The sequence below is a fragment of the Sturnira hondurensis genome, unplaced genomic scaffold (assembly GCF_014824575.4).
Source record: "Sturnira hondurensis isolate 20B ecotype Veracruz unplaced genomic scaffold, ASM1482457v3 Scaffold0022566, whole genome shotgun sequence".
In the NCBI taxonomy this organism is placed as follows: domain Eukaryota; kingdom Metazoa; phylum Chordata; class Mammalia; order Chiroptera; family Phyllostomidae; genus Sturnira; species Sturnira hondurensis.
In genome coordinates this window covers 7,651,357-7,674,579 of record NW_028095197.1, presented here as the reverse complement: position 1 = coordinate 7,674,579, position 23,223 = coordinate 7,651,357, and the positions used below count along the sequence as shown (strand labels likewise).

At 42.8% G+C, this 23,223-nt stretch overlaps 1 protein-coding gene across 4 annotated transcripts in view; it reads left to right on the top strand.

Annotated features, from left to right (window-relative positions):
* Positions 1-884: 884 nt before the first annotated feature.
* The window catches only part of GNE (glucosamine (UDP-N-acetyl)-2-epimerase/N-acetylmannosamine kinase), a 50,630-nt gene continuing 28,291 nt past the window's right edge, over positions 885-23,223 (top strand). The window contains exons 1-2 of one of the 4 annotated variants that reach the window (XM_037035702.1): positions 885-1,025; positions 17,203-17,408. In XM_037035702.1, the coding sequence (XP_036891597.1) occupies positions 975-1,025; positions 17,203-17,408 (257 nt within the window). In that variant the 5' untranslated portion in view covers positions 885-974. Of the gene's footprint in view, positions 1,026-12,194; positions 12,330-16,287; positions 16,376-16,415; positions 17,114-17,202; positions 17,409-23,223 lie in introns of those variants that run through there. The other 3 variants (XM_037035704.1, XM_037035705.1, XM_037035706.1) reach the window with 3 other exon arrangements.

Sequence of the window (23,223 nt, the reverse complement as noted above, 5' to 3'; positions counted from 1 at the left end):
GCCATCTTGACTAGAAGCCCTCTTCACCAGTTTTTAACATCAGCGTCAAGCCCTGGCCGCCTCACTCAGTTGGTGGGAGTGTCGCCCCCATATGCCAAGGTTGTGGGTTTGATCTCCAACCAGGGCACGTACTAGAATTAACCAGTGAACACATAAATAAGTGGAACAACAAATCAATGTTTCTCTATCTCTCAAAGCAATAAATCGACAATTAAATTAAAAAGAAGAGAACATCTCTTCTTTGCCATGGACTACTTTTTATTTTAGCTTCCCCTTAAGTAGAATGTAAAGTTGTGTGGCAGACAAGGCTGGGCAGAAGATGTGTTCAAATGAACGCATACCAATGGAGCAAAAACAGCAAATCATCAGCCTGTATCCCTTGCCACCAATCCGGCTGTGGGGGTCCCTGAGCACCAAGGCTCAGAGTATACCCTTTATTAAATGTAGCAAGTTTTCTATTCTAATGTTGCTTACATAAAATGCAACAATACTGTTTTTTTTCTTCAATCTCATGAAACAAAGGGTTTTCAATAGGTTGAGGCCTGTGGCTATTAAGGAAATTTGAATCCTCCATTTTAATTTCTTTATTTATTTTACTTTTTTGGCTCAAAGCAGTGTATCAATAAATGTTTTGAATGTACCATGTGTGAAAGCAATGTGAAAAGACTATTGAGATTTTGATTGTAGATTTTTTTTTCTACCTTTTAGAAACTCAGAGGAAAATAATTTTTCTAGTAGAAAATAAACTCATCAGAATGAATAAACTCATCAGGTAGAATAAACTCATCAGGTAGCATACCAAAAACAGGGAAGTAACCCTCAGACACTGACTTCCTCCTAGAGGTGGGGCTCAGTATTCAGTCCAGAATTCAGGTGCCGGTTAGTGACTGCTCTGTTGCAGCCAAACCAGAAGAACGAACAGCTGCCCTGCTCCTTGATTCAAACAACCCTGGGTACAGAACTCGGGCTGCGGGATGGAAATCAACACGTCTTTTTACCAGGGGCTGTGCTCCAAAGGACCTCATGTAAGTAACCTAGCAGTTTGGGAGAGTTTTATCATTGAAATTGCAATCAGAAAGAAAGGGGGAAATTGCAAGGAAGAAGAGGAGAGCTTTGGTTTTAAACACATCCATCATTCATTTCTAATGTCACATTGTAACTGCTAACTTGTGTTAGTCGTTTTGTGGTTCCTATTTGTTTCCTCGGAACTGCAGAAACTCATGGTCTCTTCGCATTTCTAAACTGAAAGCTGAAAATGAGCTCCCCTTTAGATCCCTCATTTTATCCAAGAAAGTAGATTCATTCTTACTTTTTGAATCTTCTGCTTCAGAAATGCAGTTTATTTACAGAAGTAAAAGTTTGCTACAACTATTTGTATTTGTTACTTTACTTTTGCAACATGATTTGTAGAGCTGCCTGGCATGTACTTGGTTTTCTCCCAGTGATTTAACTACTGGCTAACCACATTAAGGGGGAAAGTGCACTTGCCCTGAGTTACATCGAATCTAAGCCAAATGAAATGGAAATTATCATGGTTATCGATGTATCAATATGTCATATAGTGTGCTATATTACCATGTACTTTAACTTACATTTTTACTGAAATGTGGAAATTCAGATGTTTTAGGAAGTCATCACACTTCAATTTGGTGATTTAAATATATACATATATATTCACCCTGGCCAGATTACTCAGTTGGTTGGAGTGTCATCCTATATACCAAATGTTGCAGGTTCGATCCCTGGTCAGGATGCGTACATATGTGAGGCAACTAATCGATGTTTCTCTTTCACATCAATGTTTCTCTCTTCTCTCTCTCTAAAGTTAATTTTAAAAAATCGTCGGGTGAGGATAAACAATATATATATATATATATTTTTTTAATGTAAAGATTACCTATAGTTGAGGAATGGCTTATAAGCACTTTTCAATCAAGTAATGTCATTGTTGCAATTATTTGCAACAGTCTACTTCTAGCTATACCACTAATGCCTAATTTCAGTTTGCCTCCTTCAATGAGAATTTGTTTTATTTTTTAGTATACTTTCACTGACATTCAAATTCAAGGTCAGCTTTTCTGAGCTTCTAGTTGGAACTTCTTAGTTGTCATTTTCCCCTCACATCTTCAATAAAATCTAAGAAATGGTCGTTGCTAGTTACAAAGCTAAAGTTGCCCTGACTCTCATTTTTCATGTGACTGATTTTTAAGAAATGCACCTTGACCCTGGCTGGCGTAGCTCAGTGGATTGAGCTCGGGCTTCCAAACCACACGATCAGGGTTCGATTCCCAGTCAGGGCACATGCCTGGGTTGCAGGCCAGTTCCCAGCAGGGGACTCATGAGAGGCAACCATACATTGATATTTCTCTCCTTCCCTTCCCCTCTAAAGATAAATAAATAAATAAATCTTAAAAAAAAAGAAATGCACCTTGAAGTGACCATTTCACCCAGCTGCCTATATTTGGTGGCCCTGTGACCACATCAACTCACATGCAGTGTTTCGTCTTTAAGTTGCACGCACTTGGTAGTTTTCAGTATTCTGCAGCCAAACTTTTCTCCTGTCGGGCTAGTCTTCTCCTTTGTGTGCTTTTCTCCCTCCCTTCTTGTTCTCTTCAATCACACCGCGTCCTCTTCTAGGAAAATGCTCGTTTAACAGGTAAAGTTGATAGGCTTTCATGACAGACTGGATTTGGGAGACACAGGTGGAGAAGTCAAGGACTCCTCCCAGGTCACTGGAGGACGACAATATCATTCACTGAGACTTAGAGTGGAGAACGCCCCAGTTTATGGAGAGGAAGAAAATTTCCTTTTGGCGAGTTGGTTTGAAGTGCCTGTGGGACACTTCCAAATACAGGTCTTCGAAAACAAGGGTGTTTGGGTTTGGACCGAGGAGACTGCGAAGAGGTTTAGATTTAGAAATAAGTTTCAATGGTTGTATTAAGTCGTGCAAGTGGATGAGATCTCACTGGGTATATACTAACATGAGTTGAATGGAAGGCCAAATAGAAAATCTTAGGAAAAATTAATTTTTAAGTAGAAGGTTGAGAAAGTATAGCAGCCAGGGAGATTAGAGGTAAGTGGAAAATCAGGGGGTGTCATGGAAACCCAGGAAGAAGAAAGTTTCAAGAATGAGGCAGTGACCAAAAGTGTGAAGAAGGAGTCCCAGGAAGAGAAGCCGGAGGATGGAAAAGGCTGGACAGCTGGAAACGTGAGCTGGGAAAGGAGGAACGCGTGGCCAGCAGAGCACCCTGCGTGTTCAACGCAAAACACAGGAAACGGAAGTCCCTGGGTTTCCGCAGAACTTACATTCTACGAAGTTAAATTTGATAATGGCTAAGAGGCTAATTGCCAAGATTTAAATAATTGCTATCTGTAGAATATTATAAAAAGAGCTCTGAACTGGCCAAGAGTAAAAGTATAACCAACCGGTAGTCAGGGGGGCCTTAGAAAAACCCGGAGGAGGAGGTGGGACAAGAAATGCTACTGGCCCCCTTGGGCTGGAAGTAGCAGTGTGTTTCAAACAGCACAGATTTGGGGGGTGAATTACGCTTCATCTCCAATCCGTAGCTCCAGGCCATACCTTTCTCTAGGTCCGAGGTCTCATGACAATGCTCCCCCAGTGCTGCGATTTCAGCACATCCTCACCAGAGCTGCGATGGGCTCGCCTCCCCCCCCCCAGCCCCACCCCTGCCCAGCCTCGCGCCCGCCTTTCCTGTGTCAGTTAAGAGCAGTGCCAGTCCCCCCAGTTTTGTGGAGTAGAAACATCAACCATTGTCTTCCACCATTACCCCTTCTGCCACCTAGTTCTGTCCGTTCTTTCTTCCTACTCTTTTGATTCCCTCCTCTCTTCCATCACCTTAATTCAGGTCTTAAAATATTATTCCTAGTGGGCCTCCCTTCTCCTAGTCCTTCCTCCTCTTCCCAACTCATCTTCCACAATTCTGATTAAGCACATCTGCTCATCTCCCCTGATTAAAAAAGCTCCCAGTTCCAGGGCGGAGAGAGCCTGACCTTCTCAGCGTGACGTCACCCAGCGGCCTCGCTGCCCTGGCCTCACCCCCACCCCAGCCGCACCTCCGCTTGCTTTCCGCCTCCACATGTCTCTCTCACCACACCACTGGGTTTCTCCGTGCTCCTCGGCTCGCCGTGCTCTCTCCCACGCGACTCCCTCCAATGACTGAGAAAGTGTTGTCCCACCAAGAACGTAGACTCGGGAGCCGCAGGAGAGTGGAAGGGGGACGCTGAACACGAGTGCCGTGGACTAGAGGGAAAGAACTGGGATGGCGATGACTGTTGGGTAAGAGATGTGATCTCCCTGTTTGACTCAATGCTTCTGAGACTGCATTTATGACACGTCATGATTCAAGCACGTGTCAGGGAGACCCGCATCTCTCTGATGAGAGAAAGGACAATTGGAGTGAGGTAACCAACGTGACTGGTTTCTCAGGGGCCCGACGGAACATCACAGAGAGAATCAGGATACAATGAGCAGTCAAGACAAGTGCTACACGAATTTGGAGGAAGAAGAGATTATCTTGGGATAAGGTGTTGGTTCAGATTAACTTTCAAAACAGAGGTAGGACCTGAAGCCTGAGTGGGGAGTGACGTCAACAGAGGCGGACCTGGTGATCTGTTCAGTGCGGGAGGACCTGGATAGGGGACCGACATCAGTGAGGCCACGAGGGAGTCAGGGCGTGATTGCTGGGGGTGTTTAGTGCCGAAGTTGATCCCCGGGATATACTTTACTTAGTGGGGGATGGGGAGACAAGGAAGTGTTTCTTAATCAAAGAAACACTCATTGATGGCTCAATGAGAGCAGCCTTTGAAGTAGACTAATCAGGCCACAGTGTGCAGGACAGGCTGGAGAAGTGAGGGAATGCAGGCTGGGAGAGCAAGGGGACGCACAGGTCTGGGGCGCTGTGCTTGCTTAAGTCTAAGACACGGTTGACACAACAGACTTTGTAATAAAAACTTCATGAACTGTATATGTTAATTAAAATAACTCTTGGTAATTAAGTTAAATCGTGAAAATAGAGGCACCTCTGAATTAAGAAAATAAGAGGATGAAGATTTGAATGAATGAAGGTGGTGAGAGTAGAAATGGGAAGGAAAAGCAGACAAAAATCACACAAGCCCACCCCCCAACAAAACACATTTTAAAGAATTTGAAAGGTTGAATGTTAGAGAGAGAGTATGAAAATATGAGTCCATGATTTTGAGTCTGAATGAAAGTGGCAAATTGATACCATGAAGAGAAATGGGGAAGCCAAGAAGAAAAAAAACAAATTAAATTTTAGGTACTGAGTTGGAGTGAGGAAATACCTAGCAGGCACTTGAAATTACAGGCCTAGAACCGGAGGGACGAGGCCGACTGTTCATCCAAGGAATCACCCACCCAGATGTCAAAATGGAACACCTGAGATTGAAAGAAATTCCGAAAGATGGCATCTGTGGAAGACCCAGGGCAGGGTGTAATCACAAGAGGGCGGGCACGTTTAAGGACCAGAAGCAGGGTAGGGAAGAAGAACAAATGATTTGAAAGGTTGAATTAGATTCATTCCAGAGGAGGGGAATGAAGGACACGAGAAGAGAGATGTTGAGACCTTTTGTCCATGCTCTGGACTTACAGACATTAACTATGTGTGTTTGCATGTAACCTAAGCATTCACATAGGTGTCAAGGAGTCCACTTCGGTATTCCACAGGAATGCCATGTGGGACCCCACCTTCATTTTTAGCTACATGCCGACTACTAAATGTCTACTATTTCTCAGCCCCAGGAATTTGGACCAGCAGCTGGGCTGGTTCCTCAGCCTACGTGAGAAATCATGAAAATTTCCCAAAGGTTTATGGCTGATACTAAGGTGCTGCTGACCTCAGCCTGATCCTTTGATATCCAAAAGAATGTACTTCCCACGTAGCCTTTTTTTCCTTTGCTTTTTCCCCCCACATAATTCTTTAGTAAGCAAGTTATTATAGGACATAATTTTGTTGATCCAACTATTTATAACAGAGTCAAAGTTAAAGGCAAACTAGGTTTTAACACATTTCCAGTTCTAGTTCCAGCTGTGCCAGTTAAACTTTCTGCACTCCTACTAGGCAGGGGTGGCTGAGCACTTTCTGGCTTACCTTATTTCCTCAGCAAACAGGGAAGTAATAAAATTATTTATTGGTTTAAAATATAATATGTGCATAGTCCATAAAAATACATTTAAAAACCCTGATAAAGTATCATATTTCACAAAAACAAACACGCAGTCATTGTATTTATTTGTACTTTTGTTCTATAACTGGGCAACCTAGCACAGGGCTGGCTCAGTACCACTGGGTGCTTCGAAAAGCTGATTGGCTGACACGATAAACTGATTAGTAATTGGGGATATGAACAGTGATTAATGGTCCTGAAATACAAATTTCAAAAAGGCTTCTCTTTTTTTTGTGAGTGTCTTATCAGTACATTGGCAAGTTTATTTTTCAGTCTCATGCTCTTGAAGACCTGGAGTTGACCCATACAGATTAGGATGTCACGGAATTATTTTCAGCTAATGTAAACTTAATCCTTAGAACTTAAACTTAATGCTTTTCCTAAGGAGAAAAGAATTGCTTTCCCATCTGTATATTGTAGCCTCATCAGTACAAGTCACTTCTCTTTTGGGGAGGGGCCTATGTGACTTGATTAGGCTGTAAGTGATCTGGCTTCTGCAGTGATGTCTGGCTTGTGAGATGTGTTTTGCCTCTTTACATAATCCAGAGACTCTGGCAATTAAAAGGATTGTGTCTGAGCTATAAAGTGAGGAGAATAGCTAAGAGAAGGATGTTTATAAAACAGAAATATCTAGTTTAATGTGGTGATTAATTGCTCAGTTTTTTTTCCATCTCTTGATTTCTTTCTGATATTGGCTGTAGGGTAAGTGGAGGTGGACTGGCTCCCTCACCGAGGTGTCTGAGTAACTAAGGGAAGCACTGTTCCCACAGCCTTGGAGGGGCCTGATAACCAGTGTTCTCACAGCCTTGAGACTGGGTCCGATAAACTGTTCCCATAACATGAAGTGGGCTCGCATGTGCAGAATGATATTATGTTCTATAATTTCTGGCATCTTGCCTGCTTTGTTCCCCTCTAGTACTTAGGCAGGTAGGGACTTCCTGCTGGGGGTGATAATGAGGAGAGACACGCAAGGGGACAGGTGCCACGATGGGTGCCACACTGGGCAGCAAGGGCCATGAGGTGAAACACGCAGATAGGCAGCTTGCAGCAGGCGTGGCTCACCCCCCCGTGAATAAGGGTGTGCCTGACATCCCAACGGCTCTGAATATTTTTCCGTCTGCATGAATACCATGAACCTGTCTGGCCTTGAAGGGTGGCAACACATTGGCTAAAGGCAGAAATGGCAAGTACATGGCACGGTCCCTGCCTCCCTTCCAACCTCCCCTAAAAAACAATGTGGCAGTCACAATACTCTTTTCCACTGAACTCAGCCTCAGGGTCCTTTTCCACCTAGTTCTCTGAGCAGGCACTACCTATGGGTTCGAGTTGGAAACTGAAATGATGAGGTCGGGGAGCCTTCCTGGCTTGCAGCTTCATTGTGAATGTCTTCTGATGGCAAGAAAATGGGCACCTTAAGAAGATTATTTTAAGGATATACGTGGATTGGAGTTGGAAGAGGCAAGTTGGGGACTGGATTTTCTCTGTGTGGCCCACCTGCGCTACCTCTTGCAGCGTATCCGTGTCTATGTTTTTAATGTGCCCCATGTTCCGATTCATTTACAACTGACTGGTCCTGTTTTCCACAGTCTAATTGCTTCAGTGGGGTAGTTCCCATGCTCGGTTCATACCACGGTGTCTATTAATACGCATGGCCGAGGTGCTGGGTCTTTTCATGGGTCAGGGATAGGCAGCTCTTGTCTAGGTTACCCATGTACACTGGTAATATTTTCTTTCTTTATCTGAGGAGTGTTCACTTCATGAAAATTCGGAATTCAACACACACTTACTATGTGTGAGATTTCTTCATTATACTTTGATTAAAAGTTTATTTTTAAAAGTTGTGCCAAACTGATCTTTTCTTCCTTGAAGCCTTTATCAAACTCGTACAAATGAAGAATGCCATAAACATTCTATATCTTAATTTTAAAGAATATGTCTTTAAAAATCTCTTAAGATATTTATGTGAACAATACAGAGAGATGTGGGCAGGGGAAGAGAATTATGGGAAATTCTAACTAGTGGCACAATGCACCCCAAAATCGATGATCAAGATCAACCTGAAGATAGGTTTATATCACGATGTGTAAGGGCTCTGCTTAAGGTAGGGAGGTGGCTGAACACGTGGGGTCAAGGGCTGGGCTCATCTGCATACAGCTGCGGGACCTCATGCCCCTCTCCCTCTGTGCTTGTCTCCCAGTCTGCAAATGGGTGCGACGGAAGCTGTATCTTAAGGTTGTTACGAGTACTGAGTGAGTATAATGTTTATTAGAATAGTAGGCTGCTAATACTAGTGTTTACAGGAAGGCAGTGTACTTTATAATTAAATCACCAAATAAAAGAACAAGACGAATCCCTGTTAGAAGAAATGATCCCTGAGTGGCCACAGGAACCTCTGTCAGGGATGCTGTGGAGAGGTCTCTTCCTTTGATGGGAAGGTTGGATTAGATGATGTCTTAAGGTCTAGGATTCTTTGATAGTCTAATTACACCCTGAATATCTGAATTTATAATTTTGCCTATGGAGTAATGTACAGAAAAATCTAATTTTATTAAACTACAAAGCTGTCAGTACTTCTCTGAAGCTTGGAGAGCCCTCAGATTAAAGTTAAAAGAAATCAACCAAACCAGCAAAGGCAATGACTTAGGGAGATTTTCGGTATGTTAATTCATTCTTTTAAATAGCACATAATAGAGATGTAACAATATTTACCCATAGAAAAGTGATTCCAAAAAGCTCAGAAAACATACCCCCTATAGCTCTTTCCTGCAATTTCATCTCAAGAGAACACAGGGAAAAATTCTTTAAAGAGTGCAATTTTCTTTAAGGTTAAATAACTCCATGAATTCAGAACTATTTGACTATATATGGAAATATAGAATTCTCAAGATTCGTCAAACATAATCTACATGTGCACAAATTCTTAAAATTATATTATCTATTATTAAAAGTACTTACCTTTCCAGTTACATTTTCCCTAGCTATAATCTTAAACAATGTTAAAAAACATATTGTACTTATAATATGCATACAAAAACATGCACAGGAGCCCTGGCTNTGCAATTTCATCTCAAGAGAACACAGGGAAAAATTCTTTAAAGAGTGCAATTTTCTTTAAGGTTAAATGACTCCATGAATTCAGAACTATTTGACTATATATGGAAATATAGAATTCTCAAGATTCGTCAAACATAATCTACAAGTGCACAAATTCTTAAAATTATATTATCTATTATTAAAAGTACTTACCTTTCCAGTTACATTTTCCCTAGCTATAATCTTAAACAATGTTAAAAAACATATTGTACTTATAATATGCATACAAAAACATGCACAGGAGCCCTGGCTGGTGTGGGTCAGTGGTTGGAGCATCATCCCGTAACCAAAAGGTTGTGGGTTTGATTCCCAGTCAGGGCACATGCCTGAGTTGCAGGCCAGGTCCCTGGTGGGGGACACATGAGACGCAACCACATATTGATATTTCTCTCCCTCTCTTTCTCCTTCCCTTTCCCTCTCTCTAAAAATAAACTTTTAAAAAGTGCACATATCTTAAGCATACAATTTAAGTTTTTCTTTCTTTCTTTTTAAATATATTTTATTGATTAACAACTTAAATTTTTACAAACTAAACACACCCATTTAATAAACACCAAGGTTAAAAAATGGAACATTAACATTGTTTCTGAAATTAACTTTTCCTCTTAACTTCGAGAGACAAAAGTTAATGTTCTGTTCTGGGTATTTGGTGATATGGCATGTAACTTTAAAAGTGATATACCTACCTTGAACATCTCCTGGGACTTCTAATACCACTTGTGGTAGGCAAAAGAGTAATTCCCCAAAGACGTCCACATTGTAATCCTTGGAACCTGTGAATATGTTTCCTTACACAGCCCCAGAGACTTTCCAGATGTGATTAAATTAGGGTTTTGAGGTCGGAAGAAGCTGGTTTCTCCTGAACCAGCTGAGTGGACCCAGTTATCACAAGGGTCCTTCTAACTGAACAAAGGAGGCAGGAGAGTCACAGAAGGAGATGTGGCAAGAAAAGCAGATCAGAGGGGACACAAGCCAAGGCACCGCTACAAACTGGAAAAGACAAAGAATCAGATTCTCCCCTGCAGCCTTTGGAAGGCAGACCCACTGATACCTTTTTCAAAGAGAGAGAGAGAGATTTGACAGATAGCACTATTTGTTTCATATGTACAACAATAATTCAATATATGTATACAGGTTTGGGCAAAAGTACACTTACAGTTGTTTGTATGGAAAATAATACAATAATTAATAAATTATAATTCAAGAATAAACCTGTTTCATGTACTCACAACTGTAAACCTCCTTCTACCCCAGTGATCAACACAGTAAGTCTAGTTAACCCCCATCACCACACAGTCACAAATTTGTGTGTGTGTGATGCCTACACTGCTACCTTGGGTTTAGCCCTGTGAAACCCATTTCAGACACAACTGTGTTGTTTCAAACCATTAAGTTTGAGGTAATTTGTTACAGCAACAATACGAAACTTATCTATGGTGTGGTGAATCTGTGTTCAGATTCATATATACTATTGCCTGTTTAGTAGCTATGATAGGTATCTCAAACAACATATCCCAAATTAAAACTACTTTTAACTCCCCAAACCTGGTCACCAACATCTCCCCTACCCTATGGCATTTCTCATTGTCACCCTTGTTTCCTTTTTTTTTTGCCATTCCTTCATACCTAATCCATAATTTTCATCAATTCCACTCCCAAACTAAGTCTCATATCCGTCCACTTCAACTTTCACTGACACCATTTTTCACTCAATTTTATTTTCTTCTTTTTAACATGAAATGTGTGCATATACTACAAAATACACAAAGATATTTTAAATAGGAATTTAGTGGAAAGTCTGACTCTTCCTGGCCCCATCAGAGGCAGTCAGCGTGGTGCCACGTTGGTCATGCATCCTTCGGAAGACTGCCATCATTCTTGATCCCACCCACTGTCCACACAGCAACCGAAGTGATATTTGAAAAAGAAATCCAACGTCATTTTTGGGGACGAAACCCCTTAATATTTGTCCTTTTGTGCCAGATGTGACCTTTTAGTGGCTCTGAGCTAGCTGCAGGGAAACTAAGGTTAATGTCCTACGCAAATTAGTTTTGTCATTAATTGACAAATCAAGTGCAAAAGTTTTATTGATTAGGATATTCACCTTATATAACAACTTTCAATGAGTTGTTAGACTGTTTAGCTCCACCTCTAGTAAATTATCTAATGGTTGTAAAAAAAAAAGGTTTTAGTGTTTTGTTATCACCGACTCCAAGTTTCTCCGCGATGACTCAGGAATCTGAAGCAATCATTTAAGGGTCTCCATCGGGACCTCTGTTAGCGTTTTCCCACCACTTCCCGTGCCACTGCTTTGTTCTCTGGCCGCCCCTGGGCCCGGACTGACTGGGGTTTCTCTGCCGGGGGAGGCCCGGGCGAGTTCCTTACGACGATCGACGATCGGCTAGTCTTTGCCAACAGCCCCTTCTAGCAGTCGGGGCTCCGAAGTGGCAAGCATTAACTCCAGAGACAGATGTGGGTGGACCGGCTACACGACAGCATTGTTCCGGCCGCGGCCTGCGAAATGGCTGAGGGAACGGAAGGCCAAAACAAATACCCTATGGGAGGACTCGGATTTCCGAGCGTTCGCGTGGCCGGCGAGCGAGAGCCGGAACCTACGGTAACAATAAGGACACCACCACACAGCTCTCTCTGCGGGTCCCCGTCCCCGCCCCCGTCCCCGCCCCCGTCCCCGCCCCCGTCCCCGCCCCCGTTCCGGTCCCCGCCTCCTCAAGAAACATTTTGGGGAAAGGGTGGGGGGGGCATAGAAGGGTACAGCCAATCACAGGATTGCTCTCGGGTGACGTAAAGGCGCTCGCCGATTCGGTGTTGGCGAGGGTGTGCGGGGCGGGGGCCGGGGGACGGGGGAGCCGGTCTGAGCGGCCAGCCAGCGACCCGTGGGAGTTGCGGAAGCCGGAGGGGCGGGCTTGCGCACGGCCTGCCTGCTGGCGTAGCCTCCGGCTCTCGCCGTCGAGACGTGGCATCAGCGGCGGCGGCGGTGTTGGCGGCGGGAGAGCGAGCGGGACTACGGACTGGTGAGTGCCACGCGTCCGTCGGGGACGCGGGGGCGGGCTCCGGGAGAGCATCCTCCCGGCCTCTATGGCCTCTTCCCTGGCCCCAGTCTGCGGCTTCGCACGGCGCCGTGCCCCCGCGGCCCATACCGGACCCGGGCCACGCCTTGTCTCCCGGGGTCCCACGCGTCAGGGCCCCTCCTTAGTCCCGTTATAGGCCCCACCTTGTGGCGGGTGGGGCAGACAGGTTCAACGCGGCCCCGGGCGGGTAACCGGGAAGTGTGTGTGTGTGTGTGTGGGTGTGTGTGTCGCGGGGGGAGCGGTGTCAGAGAGAGGCCTGGTGTGACTTTATCCCAGGGCAGTGCTGTCTAGTGAAAATACAGGCTGTCCTGGAAGATAATGTCCGTTAAAAAAATTGTGCAAGAGAGGATAGACAGGTACTTGTCAGGCAAGTTGCTCTGCGTATAAAGGTTGATTTTGAAGGTCTGCGCCCAACCCTGACTATTTTCTTAGTCTGGGCTTCCTTGGAAGTTTGATAAGCGTTTATTTCACACCCCACCCCTCCATCCTGAGCACACTTGTAAAATTGTTATAGCACGAAAAAGTATTCTTTGCTCCTGAGAGGAGGGCTGGGGCACAGCCTAGCATTATAGTTAACCCACCTGCAGAAGGCCTGAAACAAGCCAAGCCCAGTGATAGCTCGGGAACAGGGTTCTGCATTTCAGACCACTTTTTATATAGTCCCTTCTTTTATTCCTGTGAGTCTCAACCCCTCTGGACTGAGGGAAAAGTGCTGCACAGCAGTCCCCCTTTATCCGTGGGGGACCTGTTCCAAGACCCTCAGTCGGTGCCTGAGACCAGCAGATAGTACCAGACCCTATATATACTGTTTATGTTCCTATGTATACATGCCTGTGATGAAGTGGAATGCCTTTTCCAAAGCACTTATGCACTGTCACTTTAACTGGTGCAGTTTGAGTTGTGACAGCAAAACCAGCACGATTTTTTCCCTTGTTCACAATTTCACACACGGAAGATGTGTTCTTACTGTAGATCTTAGCAACCTGAGCATATGATTTTTTCCTTTCCTTGTTAAGTTTAGAACTTTTGCGTTTTCACTTAAAGGAATCACTTTACGGCTTCTCTTCAGCATATTTGAACTGCCAGCGTCACTGCTCTTACCCTTTGGGACCATTATTAAATAAAACAAGGGTTACTTGAACACAAGCAGGGTGACACTGTGACAGTCATTTTGCTAACAGAGACTATGAAGTGACTTAATGGCTGGGAGCATATGTATCATACAACCCTAAACAAAGGGATGAGTCACATCCCAGGCAGGACAGAGTGGGATGTCATGGGATTTTTATCACCCTACTGAAAACAGCATGAAATTTCAAACTTAACAATTGTTTGTTTCTGGAATTTTCCATTTAATAGCCTCAGATCATGGGTAACTGAAACAGCAAAAAGGGAAACATCAGATGGGGAGTGGGTATCATGTTCTCTTAGGAGGACCAGGCACAAAAAGTTCTCACTCACGGATATTCGTGAGATCAACAGACACGAGGCAAACGCTGGATGTGGGCAGGGCTCTGAATGCTGGGTTGGATTCTTTTTTTTAATTTCATTTTTATTTATTTTTAAATTTTTATTTATTGATTTTAGAGAGAGGGAGAGAGAGGAAAGGAGAGACAGAGAGAAACATCAACGATGCTGTTCCACTCACCTGTGCATCCTGCATGTGCCCTGACCAAATAGAACCGGCAACCTTGGCCTTTTGGGATGATGCTCCAACCAACTGAGCTACCCGCCAGGGCCCTGGCTTTGACTTCGGTTCTGGCAGTTGTTAATTGTGATTTGGGGCAAATAAATAATTTTCCACTGTACCTCAATGTATCCCATTTGTAAAAGGGAACAAATAAGATAGGGCTGTGAGAGTGAAATTAGTTAATCATTGGAAAACTCAACACAGCGCTTGGCACCTCAGAAGTGCTTACTTAGCAAGTGTTTACTGTTAAATAAATATAGGGGCATTTACTCATATATACATAGTTTATCTATAGAAGGAGAGATAAGAAACTAGTAACTCTTAGCTTCCAGGGAGAAGAACTGCATGGCTGGAAACACAGAAGACTTTTGCGACTTCAGTTTTATTTATTTATTTATCTATTTATTTTTTAAAAATTTTTTATTTATTTGTTTTTAGAGAGAGGAAGGGAGGGAAAAAGAGAGGAAGAGAAACATCAGTGTGTGGTTGCCTCTCAGTACACCCTACTGGGGACCTGGCCTGGAACCCAGGCATGTGTGCTGAGTGGGAATCAAACCTGTGTCCCTTTGGTTTGCATGCTGGCACTCAATCCACTGAGCCACACCAGCCAGGGGATGACTTCAGTTTTAAACCATGTGAACGTACTACTTAATCGAAAAATAAGTTAAATTGTTATTTCTTTAAAAGAATTTACCCCTTAGAAAGGCATTTTACTATTATGTTCTTTTTAAGACTTAACTTCTTAACAAATTTTTGGCCTAACTAACTTTATATCTTTTATAGTTTATATATAGTTTATATTTTTCAGTTTATAGAGCTAGTTTACTCTCAGTTTTGGTAGAGTAACCTTTGAATTACCTGGTAAATGCTAAGCATTTTAGTATTGCCAGATGGAAAGTTTACTGTTTTTTAAAAATGAATACAAATTGACCAACCATGAATGATTTGTTTTTGCCTCACCCAGCAAATTAAATATCACCAACAATTTATTCAGGTTAAACTGAATTATGAGTGGAAAACAGGATTATGTACAAGAAAACTTAAAACAACCTTTAAAAAATTTTTTAATGATTTTTTTGAGAGAGAGGGGAAAGGAGGGGGAGAGAGAGAGAGGGAGAGAAAGAGAGAAACATTGATCTGTTTCACTTATTTATACATTCATTGGTTGATTCTTATACATGCCCTAACTGGGGATCAAACCCACAACCTTGGTGTGTCAGGATGACACTTTAACCAACTATGCTATCTGGCCAGGCCTGGCAGCTCCCTTTTTATAAATGGCGTTGTTACTCAAGCTTTTCTGGATTCCTGAGTGCAAATTTGTAAACATTTATACACTTCCTGAAGGATAAACTTTGAGATCATTTCATGAAGCGAAATTTTACATTGGTATAAAGAAGTTTAAAATGCTCCATAAAACATACCTCATATCCCTTAAGGGGTTCCTGAGTTTTACTTCTCAAGTGGAAGGTATAGGATGGTGGGGAGTAGGGCGGTGGAATTGAGCGATAGTATGTATCTGTGTGGTAGGGCCATAGTGCTCGAGGCAGGCAGCAACTGAGAGGGGTGGGGTGGGGAGGAGTGAGGTACATGTGAAAGTGGAGGTGAAACCAAGGCTGGGTTCTGAGGTAGGAGGAAGAGTCCAGGGAAGAGGGAGAGGAAGNCATTTCATGAAGCGAAATTTTACATTGATATAAAGAAGTTTAAAATGCTTCATAAAACATACCTCATATCGCTTAAGGGGTTCCTGAGTTTTACTTCTCAAGTGGAAGGTATAGAATGGTGGGGAGTAGGGCGGTGGAATTGAGCGATAGTATGTATCTGTGTGGTAGGGCCATAGTGCTCGAGGCAGGCAGCAACTGAGAGGGGTGGGGTGGGGAGGAGTGAGGTACATGTGAAAGTGGAGGTGAAACCAAGGCTGGGTTCTGAGGTAGGAGGAAGAGTCCAGGGAAGAGGGAGAGGAAGTGTCAGGCAGAGGCACTTGCATCTAGGAAAGCACAGATATGGAGACTCACTGGTTGGACTTCAGGGACTTTGGCATGGCTTTGGCACAGAGTCAAGACACTTGCAGTCAGCCGGGACAGGGATGGGAAGATTGGCTACATCCAGATCAGCAACTTGGACCTTACCCGTAGGTGATGTATCCTGTTTAGCATGCAAATCAGATTGATGAACTTTGGAAAGATGACTTGGAAAGTCTTGTGGGAAACAGGTGGAGACTAGAGACAGGCAAATTAATTTTGACATTCGTTTCCACAGCCCAGACCTAAGACAAGGGACTGGACCAAGGGGTGCCCTGGTGGGGATGGAGAGGGGGAGACAGATTTGAAAGATATTCATGAGGCAGAATTGGTAGGGCTGGAGGAGGTACAGGGTGAGGGACAGAGGAGACAAGGGCATCAGGGCATTTGGATGAGTGGAAGTTCACAAGTGACTTAGAGAACAAGGCAGGAGAAACAGGTTTGGAAAGGAAAATGAGTGGCTTTAAGGTGCCTGCGGGACAGGAAATTCTGGTTGGCATTTGGAGTTGTCCAGTTTGTAATCACCAGCAGTGAGTGCTAACGAGGCCTTAAAGGTGGAGCTGTGTTTTTTTTTTGATGGTGGTGCTTTTAAATCTTTATCTTACTCATCTTTCTCCTCCTCAGCACTAATCACAGTGCTTTGTATATAGGGGGTGAATGGTGTGAGCAGAATAGATCTCATCCCTTGAGATGTGATCTCGAATCCGGGGGAAGTAATTTCCCCTCTTAACACCTGTTTCCCTTTTTGTCAGTGAACCAGGTCAGTAATTCTCATAGTTCTGCCATTGTCTGGTATGTTGGAATCAATTGTGAGGTATGGCAAGTAATCTTTAACTAATTAAGAGCTGATATTTCCTCACCTTTTAAATGAGACTTGATTTATGTCACTGTTTCTTAATTGCATTCCAGTATGTTAAGTTTGAGAGAAAGGGGTGGAGTTATAGTTAGAGAGCTGGAGTTTCATAATTCTCGATATACCAGGGGCTGTGTCACACACCAGTGAGGTGGGAAAAAAGGTAGGTAAGGACTTACAAACCACAAAATTCTGTTTATATCTAGGATATGTCATCCTGATCATAAATAATTTTTATTTTTGCAACTTCAGGAACTCTATTTTAAGGACCTTTCCAAAAGAAAAAAACAAGTCATGGAGAAGAATGGGAATAACCGAAAGCTTCGGGTTTGTGTTGCTACTTGCAATCGTGCTGATTATTCAAAACTCGCACCCATCATGTTTGGCATTAAGACGGAACCAGAGTTCTTTGACCTTGATGTGGTGGTGCTTGGCTCTCACCTGATAGACGACTATGGGTAAGATGAAAGCACTTTCTTACGGTATTCTTCATTGCAATACAGTGTACTGGGGAGAGCTTGGATCTAGGAACTATGTGGACCTAGTTTCAAATCTCAGTCCTGCCACTTAGTTTTTAGGTGGCTCTGGAGAAGTTGCTTAGCATCTCTGAGGCTCTGATTCCTCAATTATAAAATAGAGTGAAAACCTATGTTGTAGGTTATCAGGAAGGATGGAGATAGTAATATAGAGGATTCATCACAGTGATGCTGCTTAATAGGTACTTGATGCTGTTATTACATTCTGGAGAAGTGGCACTTATATATTGTGTAATATAATGATGTGATTCCATGTAATCCACTCTGTGAGTCCTAATGGTAATTCTACATTAAAACTGGTATATAGCTCAACAGCATCTAAAATAGTATATATGAAACAAGATTTTAAAAATCTAATTGATTTACAAGGTAACGTAGAATGTTATGTTACCATTTCCATCTATACTTATTTTGATTGATCAGAGTCAAAATAGAAAAAAATGACAAGTTGGGAAATCTTTGAGGGAGCAGAATATGAACAGATGGCCATTCATTTTGTTGCATGTAATATAGTGGCATTTAGCGCACCCTTGTGGCATGGAACTGTTAATTGCAAGATGGTCAAAAACACAATATTAAATGTGAAAGAAGCTTGTGTTAAAGAAAATTGTCTTTTTCAGATTGTTCTTTAAAAACAAGATAATAACAACAGCAAAAAAAAAAAAACAAGGAAAAACTTGCCTCCAAAACCCAATTTAGCAATTTGATTCTAACTTAGAGTAGAGAAGAAATTTATGGAAGCTCAAAATTTCGTAATTTTTCAAAATGTGAAATGAATTCTGCGTAAGAAAACTCACTTCTTATATACATAGGACAAAGGTAGGATGAAAGAGCAGAGAAGTGTTACCGAGAGCCTGACATGGAAGTCTGAGTGGGCTATTTGACTTCTATGAGAAAAGCATGTTAGAAGACTGGTGGTTTTGTGCTTGGTTTCTCGTCTGCCTACCACAGTGACTGAGTGTGGGGAGGTGTGTTTATCTGGTGATGCTGTTAAACAGGGAATTTGGCTGATGCTTAATGGGAATGTGTGTTTAAAGTACATTCTAACAGAAGAAATTGGTTGCTCCCAGGGAGAGGAACTGGATGACGGGAAACAAAGTGAGAATGTAGTCTTTTCATTGTATAACCTTTTGTATCTAGGTGTATTATCTACCTTAAGAAGACATTAAACCAACAGAAAAAAATAAGTTACCTTTCTACTTCAACTGCTCAGATATTTTTTAAAGCATTTTTATGCTCTTAAGAATTGGGGAAGAAATGAAAGAAATCAAATGAATGAAGACTACTTAGAAATTCATTTGTTTATTTACTCAACAATTTTTTAAAGAGACGAGGAATGTTTCTAAACATCCTCCAAGACACAGGAAAGCCCCCTGCACAACAAAGTTCTGTCTGGCTCAAAATGTCAGTTAGTGCTGAGGTTGAGACACCTGGCTCTGTGGTGTTTCACCACCAAAGTGTTGGGGGGAAAGTGGAGAGAACAGCAGCCAAGATGGCAGAGTTGGTAAATGCAGCACGCACATCCTCCCACAACCACACCAACACCAACATTACAGCTAAACCATCATTCAGAACCCCTGGGACTCTAGCTGAACAGGAGTCCTATTACTAAGGGTACGAAGAAGAAGATACCACATCTAGATTGGTAGGAGGGATGGAGGTGAGGAGGAGACTGGTCCCACTCCCACGTGTGGCAGTTAAATTGGGAGGGATATCTTGGCTGCTGAAGAGTGAGGAGTACCAACCCCACAGGAGCCTCCAGCCTAGGGCTCCAGTGCTGGGAAGAGAAGTCCCTATCACTTCTGGGGGTGAAAACCACCCGGGACTGTAAGTCCAGCTGAATAAGTCCAGCTTACTCAGCTGAGTAAGACAGAGGGCTCCTGGAGTCCCAGAAATTTCTCTTAAAGGCCCCTATGCTCTTATTCAGACTTACTTGCTCTGAGCTCTAGCACTGGGGCAGCAGCTGGAAAGGTGCCGGGGATATATGTGGGGGGCAGGGGGGACTCTGAATTGTTTGACTTTAGGGCAGGTTTTGGAGGGGTAATGTCTCCCAGACAGAAGTGCTAGCAAGGGCCATTGTTCCTTTTCTGGGCCCTCCTTCCACAGAGCCAGCAGGTAGGCCCCATATCTGAGTCTCCATCAACCTAATACAGTTCTTCCTGCCGTGGTGATTTCCCAAGCCCTTGCTCCACCTAACTTGCAGTCCCACCCAAGATGTTTCCACCGGCTTTTCCATGAAAGCAGACTGTCTTGGCCCAGGTGCAGACTTTCCTACCATCTCTCAGACAAGCAGCATCTGGTCTTGGCATGCCTTGTCCCTCTTGCTAAGTGGCCCCAGGCCTGGCACAAGTCGCCCCAAGCCTAGCACTAGTGGCAGCTAGCCTTGGTTCGAAGATTGGCCTCTCTCAGGCACCTCTGAGCCCAGCACAAGTAGCAGCCATCTGCAAACCACTTTACAGCTCGTCCTGGGTGGCCCCTGGTAGTGCACACGTGGTTAGTGACCTTTGCCTGCATCTCCCAGGAGGTCCCAGAGCCAGCACTCCTGGTGGACAGCTTCATAGCACACCAAAATACCCAACCACCTCCATGAGCAACATATTCAAGGGGAAGACTCAACAGGTACCTGATCCCTGTTGAAGTGGGTAGGGCTCTGAGGTCAGCCTCTGCGCAGCAGATCCTCCATGGTGGTCATGGCCAGTCCTTGCAGCAGATTGGCCTGGGGGGTGAATCCTTCCCATTGACATGCCAACAGCAATCAAGGCTCAACTACAGCATGAGGGTGCACACATTCTACATGTGGGGGTGCACCTGGAGCACCCAGCTTGACTAACTGGGGAGGCTGTGCAGTGGGCCCTACAGGACATCAGCATAAGGCCACACTGCCAAGACTGGGAGGTGTAGCAGCTCTACCTAATGCCTACAAACAAACACATGGATACAGCCGAACTGAGGACACAAAGAAACATGTCCAAAATGAACAAAATTCTAGAAAAGAACAAAACAAAATGGAGACAAGCAATCTACCAGATGGAGAGTTCAAAACACGAGTTATAAGGATGTTCAATGAACTTAGGGGAAGACTGGATGAACTTAGTGAGAACTTCAACAAAGAGATAGGAAACATAAAAAAGAACCAGTCAGAAATGAAGAGTATATTACAGGGAATCAACATTAGAGTAGATGAGCCAAAAGATGAAATCAGTGATTTGGAAGATAAGCAAGCAGAACCACCTGATCATAATAGGAAAAAACTTTTTAAAAAATGAGAATAGTTTAAAGAGCCTCTGAGACAACGTCAAGCATACGAACATTTGCATCATTGGGGTGCCGAAAGGAGAAGAGAGCAAAGAATTGAAAACCTATTTTAAAAAATGATAATGGAAAACTCCCTAACCTGAGGAAGAAACTAGACATACAAGTCCAGGAGGTGCAGAGAGTTTCAAACGATGAACTCAAAGAGGGTCATACCAAAACACAACATAATTAAAATGCCAAAGGTGTTAAAGACAGAGAATCTTAAAATCAGCAAGAGAAAAGCAGTTAGCTACCTACAAGGGAGCTTCCGTGAGACTGCCAGCTGATGTATCACTAGAAACCCTGCAGGCCATAAAATATGCAAAATGATGAAAAGCACCAACATTACTCAGCAAAGCTATCACTTAGAATCAAAGGACAGATAACAAGCTGAAGAAGTTCATCGCCACCGAATCAGTAATACATGACATATTAAAGGTCTTAGTTAAGAAAAAATATGAACAATAAGATGGCAGTTAATACATATCTACCAATAATTGAATCTATAAGACAAAAATCATAGATACAGAGAATGTTTTGATGGTTACGGATGGGATGGGGGTTGGGAGGGTTGGGTCAAATAGGTGAAGGGATTACGAAGTACAAGTAGGTAGTGACAGAATAGTCACTGGGATTTAAAGTACAGCACTGGGAATGGAGTAGCCAAAGAACATGGATATGTATGGTCACGTATGACCCATGGATATGGACAATGGTGTGGGGAATGCCTGTGGGGGGCGGCGTTGTGTGGAGTGCAGCAAAGGGGGAAAATTGGGACAACTGTAATAGCATAAATAATGATACAATTTAAAAAGAAGATAAAACATACATAGAATAATACAAATATACTTTTTGAAAAAATAAACATGCATCCTGAAAAAGCTAAAAAAGGAATATACATCTGTATGTTTACTGCAGCATTATTTACAATAGCAAAGATATGTAAGCCACCTAAGGGTCCATCAGCAGATGAATGGATAAAGAAAAAGTGTTGCAGATGTACAATTGAATATGACTCAGTCATAAAAAATAAAAAAGAACAAAATCTTGTCATCTGTAACAATATGGATGGAGCTAGACGATATTGTGCTGAGTGAAATAACTCAGGTAAAGACAAATGCCATATGATTTCACTTATATGTAGAATAAAAATACGAAAATAAATGAACAAGCAGAACAGAAACAGACTTATATGAGTGGGTTGTGGGACTGAGTGAAAAAGGTGAAGGAGTTAAGAAGAACAAATGAATAGCTACAGAATAATCAAAATTGAGGACAAGGGAGAGAATTTTCCTGTATGCCCCACTCCCCCACACATGCACAGCCTCCCCCATTATCAACATCTCCACCAGAGTGGTACATTCATTCCAGTTGAGGAGCCTATGTTGACACATCATTATCACCCAAAGTTCTAGTTCATGTTAGGGTTCAACTTGGTGGTATAAATTATGGTTTAGACAAAACTGTAATGGCACAAATCCATTATTGCAGAATCATTTCATTGCCCTAAAAATATGTTCTACCCTTTCATCTATTTCATCCCTTCTTCCCCCCAACCCTAGGCCTCCACTGATTCTTTTTAACCACCTCCACAGATTTGCTTTTTTCAGAATGTCATACTGTTGGAATCATAAAGTATGTAGTCTCTCAGATTGGCTTCTTTCACTTAGCAACATGCACTTAAGTTTCCTTCATGTATTTCAATAACTTGATACTAATTTCTTTTTAGCACAGAAGAATTGCTATAAACATCTGTTTTGCAGATTTTTTTGGTGTGGATTGTGGACATAGTTTTCAGCTCCTTTGGGTAAACAGAGGGGCGCGTTTTCTGGATTGTGTGACTAGAGCATTTTGGTGTTGTAAGAAACTGCCACGCTGTCTTCAGAGTGGCTGTATCGTTTCGCGTTCTCTGTGCAGTGAGAGTTCCTGCTGCTCCACATCCTCACCAGCCTTCCGTGTTGTCAGCGTTCTGGATTTTAGCTATTGTAATAGGCGTGCGGTGGTATCTCGTCATTTTAATTTTTATTTCCCTGATGACATATGGCACGAGGAAGCTTTTCATCTGCTTACTTATCATCTTTATATCATTTTTGGTGAGGAGGGGTCTGTTAGGGTCTTTAGCCCATGGTTTAATTAGGTTGTTTTGTCTGTAAGTTTCAACCCCATACATCAAACAAGAAATCCTGAGGGAAATTAGAAAAGATTTTGAACTGGGTAATAAATATTGGAATATACCAAATTTGTGGGTATAGATGAAGCAGTGCTTACAGGGAAATTTATATCTTTAAATGCCTATATTTTAAAAAAAGACAAGTTTGGGGGGTGGGTGAGGGTGGAAGGAGGGTGTAAGGGGGATATATTGGTAATGGAAAAAATACGATAAAAAATAAACTATTAAATAGGTCCCAGCCAAGAGAGGGCATACGTAGCTATGCTTTGCCTC